Below are 15,521 nucleotides of genomic sequence, written 5' to 3'. Positions count from 1 at the left end.
TTTCTTCATTATAAAATGTATTTTCACCAGTAAAACTAACACACACACACCAAAAAAATGTATTTTGCAATTAGTGCACAACTTTTTTGTGGCCAAAGTAAATGTTTGCACTACGTTTTTGTCAAACTATCAACTGTCGAGCTCCCTTTAAAGGAATAACATATTGCTTAAGAACTGTTCACAATAAAATGTAATGATTGTGATGTGTCTTATGTTTTGAGTATCTCGTAGTCCCTCCAGGCATTACCATGATGTCACGCTGGGCTTTACTAACTGCACATGATGATGAACCGTAAACATAAATGAGCCACTCCTATATAGAAAACATTTAAATCCCAAGCTGACACCTGCAGCTTTTCCTTCTTTGCATGAGTGGTAAAATAAACATTTGTCCAATGCTAACATAGAGAAAGTAATACCCAAATTCAAGGGGCCAATCCACATCAGAACTATATCCCACTGGGCCAGCCTACAGCCTGACATCATTGTCGGTCAACTCTCGACAAAGCAGAAGTAAACGTATATCTGATGATAAATTTAAAAAAATCAGATTGGATTACAAACATCTGTCACTAGAATAACAATACCAGTGACTGACTAAAACAGGAATGTGTGGGAACAGTTCCCAAATTATTGTTATTCATCCTTGCCCCTTCATCCTGACAGCACGGAATGAGCCCTTTTGTGTGTCTACATATTTAGGTAAAGTAATAACCAAATAAGCAGACGATTTTACTGCGGATTTCTAGCCAAATTTAGCTTTTCTTTTCACGCAGAGATTATATTTTTAAAAAAATACAATGGTAATTGTTGCATACATCAAATCATTGGAAAAATAATGGTTTTTTAAATTCTACCCAATCTCTTTTCTGTTATTTGGATCATTACTTAAACCAAATTGGCATTTCCTTCAGATGATTTGCCTCATGGAAGCAATTTGCCTCGGAGAAAAAAAACAAACATGAATAAAAAAGAAATTAAAAAAAAAAGTTAAAGGCAAAAATGCTAGTCAAAATTAGAGAAGAGTGCTGTGATAAAAGCTGATTCAGCAAATAAATTGTTTACTTTTTTTAATATGTTGTTTGTTTTAAATGTTATGAGTTGAACTATTTTTTTCTGTGATCACTTTTTTTTTTACCATGGTTTTACCAAATTATTCATTAAAGTTGTAGAACAACTAATTCAGTGAATCATTTGTTCTGAATGTTTGCTGACAGACAGGACAAAAAGGTTCTTTCTCTGCTGACTGAGTGCAGTTTGGTGAATCCAAATATCTGAAAAGCTTCCAGGAAACTGCAGAGAGAAAGCACAGGCTTAAATATATTTACCGAACAGTGACATGATGTTCTTTCATGCAGTCAGTGGCGGTGCTGACACATCATTCAAAGCCATTATGTTTTTGTGAGATCTTCTTTGTACTTATTTTTAAAAAAAATCCAAATCAACCAGGAAATATCAACTTGAAAAGGATTTCATTGGTAAGTGATGATGGCAGCTTTGTCACCACAACATTTTAATCTGCCTTACTTTTGTGAGAGCATTTGTGTTAAATTTAGGCAACATGCAAAATGTCAACACTGCTCTCAGTGGAAAATGAGAGAGTGAAAACCACAGTAGAAAAGGCAACACACACACACACACACACACACACACACACACACACACACACACACACACACAAAGACGGTTGCCAAAATACATAGTGATTTATGTTGATATAGGCCTACTGTATAGGCCATGTATGTATACCCAAGCTCCATGTGTTACAGACACACAAATTAACTCTTGTGAGTTTTTTGCATGGTGCTGGAGAAAACCTTAAATAATTCTGAAGGGTACACAGAGTTTTTGGATCAACAAATGCTGAAATTAACATCGTTTTTCAAGGCTGTCCCATCTTATTTCAATAAGACAACACAAATCCACATTATGTACGTGTTACAATAGCATGACTTTGTAGTAAATGATTGCCACCCTACCACTGAAAATATGTGCCGTATTTTGAAGTACAAAATACAGCCTTGTAGCAACTGTATGGGAAAGAATCCCAATGGGGGGGGGAAGATACAAAAAAAACACCAGTTAGTGTCATCAGTACCCCAAAGCTTATTATGTGCATTTAAAAGGTGATGTAACAGTTGTAAATTTGTCCCATGGCACAGTTGGGAATGGTGCAGTTTTATTGAACTAATAGTTTTCACTCCAAACTATAAAAAGGCCTTCAACGTTGCTGCTCTAAACGGCAAGTAGACCCATGGTCAGACAAGCCTGACAACCTTGCCCTTTCACGGCAATAAAAAACGCTGCTGTAAATTGTGTTTGTCAAGAGCTGTAAAACACATTTGTATTTGCTCTTTTCCAACAGGCTTTATTCTCTCTATCTCTCGCTCTCTCTCTAGAAATACATGTAAATGGCTGTGTATGTCACTGCTCATTCTGACCAAAGCTTAACAATTTGAACAGCAAGTTAGCAAGAAGTTGGATATAAGCATTTATTGTTTGAAATAAATGAGATAAAAGTAATCACTACATTATAAAAAGTGAAGAGCCTGTTATCAAAGAATACTGAAATAGTTCCCTATTTGTGTTACAATGGCACACATGGCTTTTTTAAGGACTGCAATTCTGCTATTGAAAATGTGGGCTGTATTGTTTAGTTAAACTTTGCTGAGGAAGCCCCTTGAGCAACTGAAGTTAAACCTTGCACACAAATGGGAAAGAATTGCATCACACAATTGAAATAGTTTAAATGGGTTGCAAATATGTATGGAAAGAAAGAAAACAGGGTGGTATGAGTTGCTCCTGCAGAATCTCTTTGCAGACACTGCCCTCTTGTGAGCGTTGTCTGTCCTCTTCTGAGCTTTAACATAGAGCAGGGGTCTCAAACTCAATTTACCTGGGGGCCGCTAGAGGCCGAGTCTGGGTGAGACTGGGCCGCATCAGGATTTCCACAAGAAAAGCACTGATAAAACATTCAGTTCTATGCTGAGAGCAGCGGAGGAGTGTGCGCGCCGAGCGGAGTGATCGGCCTCACGGCTTCTCCTCCGCCCAGCTGATTGGAGGAATGAATGAGTGAGTGAGCGAGGCACTGGACAGCCCGGCCGATGTCCCGCCCTCCATAGCCGTATACCTCACCGTGATTGGTTCATTCAGCTCCGAACCAAAGTTCCCTCTAATTTTTTGTTGGTCTGAGCAGAAAGACAACCTCCCTGAGCGCACTGAGTACCAGTGTGAGCGACATCATCGGTACTCGGATGATTCGCCTAAAGACGTTTCGCCGACGGACGTTTCGCCGACGGACGTTTGACAGATGGGCAGGTCGCCGAATGGACGTTCCACCGAACGTTCATTCGGCCGAACGGATGTTTCGCCGAAACGGGATTCGAACGCTCGCCCCGCCGGATCGTGTGTGTACAAGTTTTTCAACCTCGGCCCGCGGGCCATTTACGGCCCGTTAGGATTTTTAATCCGGCCCGCCGCCGGTGTTGTCCAAATTATAGTAAAAATCAATGTTCGTCTACCATCAATGGCAGCCCGGGAATAAGCACTCTTGGGCGGGCATGGCAGTCCGGGAATAAGCACTCTTGGGCAGGCAGATGTAGCAGAACCGAGCCGTAAAATGACAGCAATCGGGTCAAATCCATCCTAAAACAGCATTTAATGATTAAATATAAATACTGGATGATATCGCGATGGAGGCAAAAAAACGTCTATAGACGTCCATTCGCCAAACGGCTCAAAATGCTCTCAAATTCGGTCAAATCCAGCTGAAAACAGCGTTTAATGATTAAATACAAATACTAGTATTTGTATTTAATCATTAAACTAACAAATACTAGTACGACCTGTCCGTCTGTCAAACGTCCGTCGGCGAAACGTCTTTAGGCGAATCATCCGGTCACGACATCATCATTGCTCGCTATGGGTACACCAGTATCACACCTGCCACAAGCAGGTGCATGTCAATGTTCCCTCTAATTTTTCATGTAAAACATGCTGTAAAACACGAAAAACATGAGTGGACAGAGCTACTGCCACTGGCTGCCACTTAAACGGCGCCATCATGGGGAAAGGGGTAAAAAAAAAAAAAAAAAAAAAAAAAAAAAAAAAAAAAAAAAAAAAAAAAAAAAAAAATTGCGGGCCGCACGAACATTAATCTTTCATATTAAGACGGGGGCCGCAAATTATCGTCCCGAGGGCCGCAGTTGGCCCGCGGGCCGCAAGTTTGAGACCCCTGACATAGAGGGTCCTCCCCTATGTGAAAACCACCATTTTGGGGATGGTTCTCAGATGAAAATTCATGACTAACTTGTTCTATGACCTTTAGAGGTGAACTTAATTGAACTTTTTTTGACTCTCTCTTTTTTTAGGTCCACCATTAAATTTCACCTGAGAGATTAACATTGCGTCTTTTTGTGAAATGTATTCTTGCTTAGGTGTCTAGGGCCTACAGCCCTACACACACTAATACTATGGATATTATTATTATTTTCGAATATAATTTTGTGCCTGACAAAATTCTAATTCAAGTTGCAAAATGCACAAATTAGCTATTGAAGTATGTATCGAGGATAATGTGGAAATCAGTCCAAATGTACCAAATCTGATCCTAGTAAAAAAATATGAATAATAAAAAAAAAACATTTGGTGGTCTACTGTACACCTGAAATTGATCATGTATGATTCCTGGGTTACTACTTATGTATTGTGTAATTTCCCGTCGATTGTAGGGCAATTCTCGGTCATTTACTGAAGATCGATTATAGGAAATAAATTAGTTTTTTTGTCAAACACTGGTGAAAGTCTACATTTTGGGGTAAAAAAAACAATCTACAAACCTGATACGTATTTAAAAAATGGGAATTATGTCAGTCGGATAACCAATTCAGGGTGTCCCCTGCCTACTGGTAGCCTTCAGCGCCCCCGCGAGGGTAAATGGGTGGTAAAAACATACACATGTCATCTTGACAAGGATGCATGGTTAAGATCTTTTATATCCCTTAAAAAAGCAAGCCACATGCAAACTTTGCCCACCCCTAATATATAGATGTTGTGATGACGTAATGATCGTGGAAATGATGAAGAGCCGATCCTTGCATTGATTCGTAATACAATTAAATAAACAAAGATGAACAACGACTAAATACATTTCGTTTAGACGTATTTCTAAATCCAGATCGACATGATACTTGCTTAAAAACTTCATACTGAGCGGTCCCGTCACCAGGCTAAATAATAGACGCATGCCAAGGCACGCCGATCACGTGACCACAACAAGACAATACGAAGTTGTCCGAGACAGACAGACGGATCTTTGTGATGGAAACAAACTGAGAAGGTAGACGCGTTTATTTTTTAAGTGGCCTTACCGATTTATCGATCAAATATTCAAGATGGCTAATTTGGACTTGTTCTGTCTAATATTATGAACAGCTCATTAGTTCCTGGTTGACAGGTAGCATGTCGGCTAGTTTGGCTATGACAGTGTCAAAACTAAGTAGTCGTTCTGGCGATCATTATGATGTTAAATAGCTCGTTTATTCTCACCAATTTGCAGACGGGGAGACGAGAAGCGGTGATCCGAGTGTCACATGGGGAGTTCATTTTCTCGCCGTTATGGCAGCAGACCGTCGAGTTGGGGCCAGAGGCCAAGCGGCAGCTACGGGCGGCGAAGTGACGAAACGCCGCCAAATTCCGACGACGACTCCTTGGATGGACTCGTCAGGAGGGAAGACATTGCCCAGTTCCCGTACGTCGAGTTCACCGGCAGAGACAGCATTACGTGTCCGGCGTGTCAGGGAAGCGGACGTATCCCATCAGGTCAGGGAACAGGTGGAACGCCGATCAGATCGGAGAATAGCGTGTATAAAATAGCATTTGTTTTGTTGTTGTTCTCTGAGTGCATAGCCTCGTCAAATTCTGCTGGAATATATACATCTTCTCGCTGTTACATGCAAACGCATAAAGGGGGAAAAATAAACACGTGATGGCTAGCCTTATGTATGAAATGTAAACAAATCTCAAGTATGCAAGGCAAGAATGTTGCTTGAGAATGAATTATCTGTTGATCTCGGATTCTTGAGTTAAAATTTCATCGTTTCAAAGTTGTCACAACAGTGGACAGCTATTCAAAAGTTCACACTTAAGACCTTTAACCATATAGAGCAAGTGTTTTTTTCCCTTTTGACACTTAAGTTAAACAATTTTAGGCCAAGTGACCATTTTTTTTTCGTTTAAAAATTGTAAATATTAATATTATAATGTTAGCAGTTTTTATATATATATATATATATATATATAAATCATTGACTCGTTTTCCATACTGCTTATTCTAACAAGGGTCGCGGGGGTGCTGGAGCAATCCCAGCTAACTACGGGCACCAGGTGGGGGTGACATCCTGAATTGGTGGTGAGCCAATCGCAGGGCACAAGGAGACGGACAACCATTCACACTCATGCCTAGAGGCAATTTACTGTTCAACAAGCCTATCCCACATGTTTTGGGGATGTGGAAGGAAACCAGAGTACCCGGATAAAACCCACATGAGCCCAGGGAGAACATGCAAACTCCACAGTGAGGACAATATTTGGGATTGAACCCTCTATCTCAGATCTGTGGGGCCGATGTGCTAAAAGTTGAAAATAAAAATTGAATTACACTCCGGTTATGGACCCTAATAACAATTAGTAGTAGTTTTTTGTAGTATTTAACTCATTGACAATGACAGCCATTTCCTTCATTGAAGCTGGGAGGACTGGCTGTCGATGCACTTTTCTTTTCGGGGACATTGTATTACGTGAGTGCCCTATGAAGGGTGAACAAATGTAAAAACAATTGAATTGTTGTTCGCAGTCAAACACTAAGTCAGCATGTTGCTCGATCACTATCCCTCTCTCCATCAGGTCAGGTCAATGAGCTGGTTGCATTGATCCCATATAGCGATCAAAGGTTGCAGCCTCAAAGAACGTAAGTCATCAATACGCACACTACAATAGAGCGTATCACATGTATACAATAACCTCACATAAAAACCCTTATCCTCTCTGTCCCAGCAAGCTCTACGTGGTTCTGTCCATTGTGCTGTGTTTCCTTGCCTCCATACTGGTGGCTTTCTTCCTCTTCCCCCGTTCGGTTATCGTGGTGGATGACGGGATCCGCGTGGTGACGGTGCACTTCGACCCCGCCAGATTCAACATCCAGATGAATTTGACGGTGGGCGTACACTCAACCTGCATTATGTACACCCAATCGCAGGGCACAAGGAGACAGACAAACATTCACGCTCACACTCATACCTAGGGGCAATTTAGAGTGTTCAACGAGCCTACCCTGCATGTTTTCGGGATGTGGGAGGAATCCGGAGTACCCGGAGAAAAGCCACACAAGCCCAGGGAGAACATGTAAACTCTACGCAGTGAGGACCGACCTGGGATCGAACCCTGGACCCAAGAACAGTGAGGCTAACATTCTAACCACTCACTCGGATGACGAGCCACCTCACTGAAGATTATACAAGTCAAAATACACGACTTACTGCAGAATCTAAATGACTAAGTTTGATAGAGACCCCGAGATTTACAGTATATGCATGCAGTAAAACGAATATTTTGCATCTTCCCTTTAGAGCACACTGAACTTCAGCAACCCAAACTTTTTCTCAGTGCTGGTGGAAAGTGTCAGCTGCCAGGTGCTATACATGAAAAACGTGATTGGCACGCATCTGCTTAATAATGTCACCACCATTCTACCACTTAGCGAACGTCAGGTAACTGGTCTTCAGAGGCATCGTCACATCATCCTGAACCGTGATTTGAAAATACTCGATGTAACTCTGCCATTTTTTTCTCCTTTATTGTACAGGTGAACTATACAGTCAGCGTGGAAATTGGTAGTAGTGCACCATACGTCTAGTAAGTGTTATGTACAGGGCAAATATGAGTACTGTATTGTCTAATCTTTGTTTGAACAAAAAAACACGTAAAATTTGGAACATGTTCTAAACTGTGTTCAAGACCTAGAGGCTGACATCTTACTTTTTCATTAATTCTATAAAGATAGTGTCGCCATCAGATACTTTTGTTGCATGACCAAATTCACAAGTAGTAATACTCCAATGTTAAAGCAACCTATCCTATTGAAATAATGGAAATACCAACAAAAAACTGGTGTTTTTAAACAATCAGTAATTCTCGTTGGTTTTATCTTAACTGTAACCTCAAGATGGACATGGCAGTAAACAGCATGAGCCATCTTTTTGATAATTTTTTTATTCCTTACCAAATTGCTGCTTGTTTTGTAGTCAGGTTATTTTAGTTAACTGCCACAATATAGCAATTGTATTTTAAAATTCTGATTTAAAAAAAATGCTTCACAATGACTTGTTTTAAATAAACATTCAAGTTGAATCACTTACAGTAGTTGGGTTTCTATACGCATGCCCACATGTAATCCAAAGTTTACAATTTTTAGTTTGTCTCTTTGAATTGTGTTGTTTTTGTCTTTTCAGTGCCTATTGCACCATGCGTAGCATCAAGGTCCACAACATCCTTGTTTTTATGCAGTATGTACACTACTACTTACTTTCATGCTTAGTAATAGTTCTGATGTGCTGTCAACGTTACTTATTATCCCAATATACCGTAGCAAACATTAAAAGCTGTGAACTCTCAATACAGTTGTTTTGGGGGTATTCCGCAGTGTCAGCAACTGTTGCCTTTTTGTCTTTTCAGAACCTCAGTGAAAACCTCGCAGATGGTACGAACATCCCAGAACAGTCTGGAAGCGTACCACTATGTCGACTGTGGCTCTAACACCACATACCGACACTGGCACTCCTTCTCGACCCGTAGCCATCCCTAGTTTTGAAAGCAATGAGGAAGACACATTTGAATCTTTGAACAGACTGTCTCCGAACTGAGAAGCTTGCTATATATGTTTTCTTTAACAGGTACAAAAACCTTTCTCAAACCTCTCTGGCAGTAAATTGCAGTTGTAGAGTACTTACTCTTTGCCATAGATAAGTTCTGTAATGGACCGTGTTCATGTGTATTTCCTTAAAATGCACATTTGAAATGATGTTTATAAGGTACAGTCAACTAAGAGGCTTTCATTGAGAAAAAATATAAGGAAAAAGATTACTAGGCCTAGTTTTGAGAGCATACCTCATTAAAAAAATGGGGTTCTTTATAAACACAGCATGTTAAGTCAGTGTCATGCTACACCAAGAACATGAAGCCAAAAACATTTGATTGTAACTTGATGAAACTTGTGCACTTTTTCAATTAGGATCAAGTGAAGCTACTTTCCTACCTCAAAGTGCATTTAAGCAATTATTCTACTGCATTGAAAGCTGTGTTATAAGTAATAAAAATGTTGTAAGCCAAAGCCAATCACATTGGAGAATCTACTTGTGCCATTTACGATGTTTTGGCTAATCCTTTGAGTTCTTGTACTTGAATCTTGTGACATCAGGATCAAGAAAGATTCCTAAGCATGTTTTAAAAGAAAATGCTATTTGTAAAATAATGTTTTCTCTGACTGATATAAAAAATGTTTTCAAATGTGTGTGTTCTAAAGTAAAATAAAAAGAAATTGGAATAAATGCTGTTAAAACAATCTCATCTCATTTTCTGAACAGCTTTATCCTCATTAGGGTCGCGGGGTGTGCTGGAGCCTATCCCAGCTGGCTCCGGGCCAGAGGCAGGGGACACCCTGAATCGGTTGCCAGCCAATCGCAGGGCACAGGCAGACAGACAACCATCCACACTCACACCCATACCTAGGGGCAATGTAGATGTGTCCAATCAGCTTACCATGCATGTTTTTGGAATGTGAGAGGAAACCGGAGTACCTAGAGGAAACCCACACAGACCTGAGGAGAACATGCAAACTCCACACAGGTGGACGTGACCTGGATTTGAACCTAGGACCCCAGAGCTGTGAGGCCGCCACCCTGTTAAAACAATGTAAACATTATTTCTTCCTTTCACCAACACAACACTAAATAACCAAGTTAAAAAAGTGATTTATGTACCACATCATCATCACTTTATTCGAGCTTCTGAGTACAAAATAGCAATATAGATATACCAAACATTCCTTTTGTTACGTCTCAAACGTGGTCCTATAGCTGCATGTGAAAATATATTACTACATAATATAGAGATCCACATGGGGAAAAAAATACAAAACAATATATTATTGCTGTAATAAGTGTAGTGTTTTGGGGGGTTCCCACAAAAGGCCACACACTAAAATAAATGCATAGCAAAGCTACAAGGAGCAATTACATACAAAAATATAGCTAGATAAAAAGCTTATTAATTCATATAAGAGTGCTTCATCTTTGGTTAAGTACATTTCTGGGCGCCATGTGATAATGTAGCGTAATACAATAATGGTACAATAACAATAAATCCTTCGCTTCTCAGTTTCATTTTTGACTTGCGTTACTTCAGTTAATATCTGGCATAACATCGCTCGGTCACCTAAATACTTTCCAAATGACTCTAACACGCACAGTTCTAAAGTTAACATTCCTATTTTCCCTCAGGAGTCTCACACTCGTTCTCATTTACATTGTGTGAGCGGAGTGAATCCAACAGGATTGTCATTAATGAATGCAAATACATGACACTAAACAGGTCTTTGGTCTATTTTGATTTCAGGTGTCTGTTATGGATTTAAATAAGTTGTGACATTACAAATCATCCTGTTCACTGCTGCATCTGGTCTGGAGCCACATACGTGGTTCACTTGTTTTTCAACTTCAATTTCGAGACAAACAAAAAAATCAACAGAAAAACACAACAAATATATATCAGAGCTATACTTATGAACGTGTCTATTGAGTCAAAATCCTTATGCAGCATTGACTAAATTACAAGGAGTAATTCTGTCATTTACCATTGCTATTTATGCTAAATAAAATATATGTACTGTACATGGGGAGACAAATGTCCTTCCATAGCCAAAAAGTATGGTCGAATGCTGAAAAGGTTTTTGAAAGCTAGGTTTGGGTATCAAAACATCGATCAAATATTTTGACCTACTTCATAAGAAGAATTTTGGATTGACAAATTTCAAAGTCATTCTTTGAAACCACTCGCACCACAGCAAGCGGTATATTAGTGTTATATGGAGATTGGATAGACGTTTCGCATTGTAATCCGAACCAGTGGCCAATCAAAGAAATACAGCTTCCATCTACCGGCGTTGTGACAACATGACCTTGTTGATGAAGTTAACGATGGCCGTCGCGGGTTGCTCGGGGTCCAGCTCGGCAAACAAGTGGCAAACATTCTCTGCCAAACTGCCTGGCTTCTTGGCTATGAATCCAAAAACTCTGTGGGAAGAGCAAAATGGTGACATTATATCAGAGGTGGCTCGGTAAAAACATGATCACCTTGTCTCATTCATAACAGCACCTTTCCTGAATTTTTCATCTCACGGCCCAAATGTGATTAACACTCAGATGAAACAATTTTATTAACAAAGCGTGTTAGAATTCGTACATTTGCCAGGCATACAGTCGTTGCCATGCAGGTGCTTCTCTTTTACACTATCTAGACAAAAATATTGAGACCCCGTTATTGGCCAACATGGTGATCATTTTGAATACAGTAATACCTGGCCATTTCGCGGCTTCACTACATTGCAGATTTTGTCTGGGGAATTTTTATCCATTTATTTTTATTTTTTTAAGTTCATAAAAATGTGAACATCCACGCTGAAAATTGTAACCAGGAGCCACTCTTGCCACTAGGACTCAGCACTGAAGAAAAAAAAACTGTCTTTATCTATTTTAATGGGGGCCACCCTACTTCGCTGTTTTGTGATTATCGCGGCCATGTCTGGTCCACAATAACCGCGATATTCGAGGTATTACTGTATACACTTTACTACATTATTTTTTCTTAAATTTCATAAGGAACATGTATATTTTTCTAAATGGGGAATACCTTGAACAAAAGGCATATAAACTGTGATTTTATGGTATGTTGCTCAACAGATGTTACCTTGGAAATAAGTAACGGGAAATAGCTGATTGAATTGGTGATTTTTTTTTTCACATTCGATTATAAATACTCGCGTCATGAAGCACGTGAATCAAAATGGCCACAATACTAAAGTCCAAAATACTACACTTTTCAAGTCTTTCTTTTGAAGATGGAGCCAACATGCATTGTCACAAAAGTCCCCAAACAACAGAGCACTTACTTAACAGTGGTGGTGTCTGTGTTAGTCCACCTATTCAAACAGAAAGAAAGAGAGCAGGCTCAGGCAGTTGCAGCAAGCATGCTCCCAACGCACACATGCATAAAAGCGCTAACAAATTTGACATTGCGCACACAACCATGCGAGGAATCACAACAAACAAATGCTGCCCGGTGATCCAGGGTGCAATCTGTAGGTTTTTCGTTAGTGTCAGTTGCAACTGCAGCTACGCAACAGGAATCTTTGGATGCCCCACCTTCTATCCTTGGGGTCAAGGCTGCTAAAGGTTACGCTGTTCACTGCATAATGTCTGCGGAAGAAAACCCTGGAAGAAGACACAACACAGAAGAAAACGAAAGGCAACATTGTTTAGTGCACTGTACAGCATGCAAGTCACTGTAATTTAAATTATGTTATTCGTCAATATTTTATTGGATTTTTACTAATTACAGTTGTGAGTGACTTGATCACAGGGTATAATACAATCCCAGTGAACATTAAAATATTTTCTATGGATGTTGTTATGTTTAGTACCTGCGTTGGCTGTCGGTCAATGTGATGCCTTGCGACGTTACTTTGAACTGGACTACAGTGGCGGCGGGGCGGGGGCTACGACTCAGTGTGGCATCTGTTGCTTTGGCGATGGCCTGAGGGCCAGTCAGAGACTCCGTTTCCACAGAGTTTAAGTAGAGGACGTTACAGGCTGGGAGAGAAGGCGCAACATTATAAAAAAGAGAGCAAATAAAACACATTAGGATGGGTGTGTTAGTGAACTCACCTGCTCCTTGTTTGAGAAGGTCTGCAGCGGTACTGATGTTACTCACTGGCGGAACCTCTGTGATGTCTCCTATTAAATCTGAAAATAAGGAGAACACAATACTCAACACAAATGAACTCAAGCTAAATTTGTCAGGAATGCTGACCTTTTTCAAGAATATTCAGCGCACAGGGCAACGAGATGGGTGTGATGGCGTGCTGATAGACTAATGCAGTCAGACTCCCTACGGATGAACATAAAAATAGGAGTAAGTCAACTTGTCAAATAATCATAGTATATGTTTTCTTGAGAGACCTAGTAAAAGGCCTACCAAAGTAGGGCTCATTCTGACAGCCTTTAATCTTGACTCCTCGAGGGCCTGTTTCTATGAGGAAGTGTCTCACCAAATGTTCCAGAGGATCGCCTCCTGCCGCACCGGAAAAATTATCATTACAATGCAGTTACTAGCAACAGCAGTGTGTGACAGAGTGTGACCTTATAAAGGACACTTTCCAATTTCAAAAGAAAATTCTGTGATGAGATGAGCTGAGATATTTCATCATATATATATATATATATATATATATATATATATATATATATATATATATATATAGTATATAGTATATATATAGTGTATATATATACATATAGATATAGATATACATACATATTTATTTATTTACTTACCTTTGTTGCTGAGCTGGTTTACATTAAGAGGAGGTGTGGCCACCTTCAGTGCCAGGCCGTAAGCACCTTGGAAGGAATTACTATCTCTGATCAAGAACGTGCCAGGCTCTCTTTGCTTCAAAGCAATGATTGCTATGATCCAAATGAAGCAAAACGTTAGTTTAGATAGTGGCATAATCAGCGATTCAAAGAAAGTGGAATATGTATGTAATTAAAACATATTGAAGCTCGAGAGGTCTAATGTAGAAAATAGAACATCTTTTCAAACTTACCTTGCTCCCTGGAGATGCCTGGCTTGTACCAGAACCTCGAACTATCCTGTACAAACTTCACACTGACTCTGTTTCCATCCTCAATATCCTCAGATGCCACAGTGACACTTTGGCGGTGGTCACCGGGTGCAATTTCACCCACAGTAGGCGAGAAGGTGACATGGTGCTGATGCTGAGAGTTGTTAGAGTGGCTCACGGGTGGTTTCACAACTTCTCTTTCATCACTGGGTGAGCCCAGTTGAGTGTGACGCTTCTCCGGCAGAGGTGGCTGTGGGTGAGGAAGTGGGATTGAGATAGTTGAGTAGTTCGAGACAGATATTTGATGAAGCTGTGGGGGGTGACCAGAGTAGCAGTGCCTCTTATTGATGTCTACAGCTGAATTGTTCTCCATCGCCGAGTAAGTGTGGTGAGGGGGTCCGTGATGAACAGGAATGTGATTGGGATGTTGAATGTCTGAGCCACCAATCATCAACTTCCTTCCCAGAGTGGCAAACCCTGGAACAGGAGTATCTGCAACAGGGGATCCCTCCATGCAGCTGGATGGTACTTGGTTGTAAGATGATGCAGGGGTGGGGGTTGTGAGGGAGCTGGTAGAATTTGTGCTGTTGGTAGATTTGGAGGCTTCGGCGAAGGAACCCTTGGTTGGGGAAAAACAACCATTGACCTTAGGCGAAGGACATGCCTCCAAACTGGTGACCTGTGTCTGGCTTGGAGGGTGACACACAGCCTGAGTCGAGGAAGAGGACGGCACTGCAGCAGCCTCTGATGGGTGGGGCGTCTCCGGAGTGTGATGTTGGGGTTGGTGAACTGATGAAGGGGAGCGTAGAAGACATCCTTGGCTTGATGACATCGTTGTCTCAGAGTCCAAACACGTATTACGTGTTGATGATGTGGCCTCATTGTTGCAGTGCTCCTGTTGGATGTTAATTTTTTGGGGTGGGACATTTAGTGTAGTGCAGTGATGGGAGTCTGTTTGAGTGAGAGAGTTTTTGTCTGATGGCTGGCTTTTTTGGGGTGCCCCTGATGGATCCGTGCTAGTTATTGGATTTTCCGTGTTTTCCTGGATGACGTTACCAGAAGAGTAGTGCTCATTCTGGGATTGTGATGCCTCGTTGTCACAGCTGATTTGTCTTTTCACTGGACTGGGACTAAAAGAGAATGAATGAATGAATGTTTTCACCTACTAGGAAGCAATGACGTAAAAGAATTGTGATGTCATGTTTAAGATGGTGATAATCAAAATATAATTGGATAAATTGATGATAGTTTTCTGTAATCTAAGAGTAGCTTTTATCATCATGTCACAGAAACCATAGTAAATCAGTACAATACCTTTCATGTGCACGTAGTGGACTGCTAGTATGGACTGGAGTGGATGGTCCAGACATGTCTGATGGAGTAGAGCATGCACCGTGGCCTTCTCTGTTAGCTCTTTTAAAGGAACCATTGGGCATGTGCTCCCTCCAGCCTACACTTTCACTCGAGTGACGAAGGCCGTCTGCAAGATTACGTTAATATTCCATGAAATTCACCAAAAGCAATAAATAGAACAGCGATAAAAGATGAAAATCAATGAAGAGCTTTC

General features: G+C 40.6%; 2 protein-coding genes across 6 annotated transcripts in view; one reads left to right on the top strand and one right to left on the bottom strand.

Annotated features, from left to right (window-relative positions):
* Nucleotides 1-1,344: 1,344 nt before the first annotated feature.
* tmem106c (transmembrane protein 106C) lies at nt 1,345-9,616 on the top strand. Of its 2 annotated transcripts, none has more exons than XM_077602107.1 (8): nt 1,345-1,478; nt 5,558-5,820; nt 6,904-6,967; nt 7,054-7,213; nt 7,626-7,766; nt 7,862-7,911; nt 8,508-8,561; nt 8,731-9,616. In XM_077602107.1, exons 2-8 carry the CDS (start codon nt 5,592-5,594, stop codon nt 8,858-8,860), a joined length of 828 nt encoding a protein of 275 aa, XP_077458233.1. In that variant the 5' UTR covers nt 1,345-1,478; nt 5,558-5,591; the 3' UTR covers nt 8,861-9,616. The 2 variants fall into 2 exon arrangements, with proteins under 2 accessions (XP_077458233.1, XP_077458226.1); XM_077602100.1 differs by lacking the exon at nt 1,345-1,478 and adding an exon at nt 5,141-5,338.
* A 409-nt stretch (nt 9,617-10,025) lies between these two features.
* LOC144075212 (tensin-2-like) overlaps nt 10,026-15,521 on the bottom strand; it is a 39,995-nt gene continuing 34,499 nt past the window's right edge. For 2 of the 4 annotated variants that reach the window (XM_077602042.1, XM_077602061.1), the window contains exons 19-27: nt 15,269-15,434; nt 13,937-15,084; nt 13,665-13,796; nt 13,306-13,401; nt 13,141-13,218; nt 12,752-13,073; nt 12,474-12,542; nt 12,221-12,250; nt 10,026-11,345 (exon numbers count right to left, since the gene is read on the bottom strand). In XM_077602042.1, the coding sequence (XP_077458168.1) occupies nt 11,207-11,345; nt 12,221-12,250; nt 12,474-12,542; nt 12,752-13,073; nt 13,141-13,218; nt 13,306-13,401; nt 13,665-13,796; nt 13,937-15,084; nt 15,269-15,434 (2,180 nt within the window). In that variant the 3' untranslated portion in view covers nt 10,026-11,206. The remainder of the gene's footprint in view (nt 11,346-12,220; nt 12,251-12,473; nt 12,543-12,751; nt 13,074-13,140; nt 13,219-13,305; nt 13,402-13,664; nt 13,797-13,936; nt 15,085-15,268; nt 15,435-15,521) is intronic. The other 2 variants (XM_077602055.1, XM_077602049.1) reach the window with 2 other exon arrangements.

This window comes from Stigmatopora argus, chromosome 1 (assembly GCF_051989625.1).
Source record: "Stigmatopora argus isolate UIUO_Sarg chromosome 1, RoL_Sarg_1.0, whole genome shotgun sequence".
Taxonomy (NCBI): domain Eukaryota; kingdom Metazoa; phylum Chordata; class Actinopteri; order Syngnathiformes; family Syngnathidae; genus Stigmatopora; species Stigmatopora argus.
This window is presented reverse-complemented; position numbering and strand designations above follow the sequence as displayed.

What these genes read in the sequence shown, in the direction of transcription:
- tmem106c (XM_077602107.1), top strand. Translation starts at nt 5,592, where the DNA reads ATGGGGAGTTCATTTTCTCGCCGTTATGGCAGCAGACCGTCGAGTTGG. An exon ending in AGTAGTGCACCATACGTCTA is followed by an intron (nt 7,912 to 8,507) that starts GTAAGTGTTATG and finishes TTGTCTTTTCAG; the next exon opens with TGCCTATTGCACCATGCGTA. An exon ending in AACATCCTTGTTTTTATGCA is followed by an intron (nt 8,562 to 8,730) that starts GTATGTACACTA and finishes TTGTCTTTTCAG; the next exon opens with AACCTCAGTGAAAACCTCGC.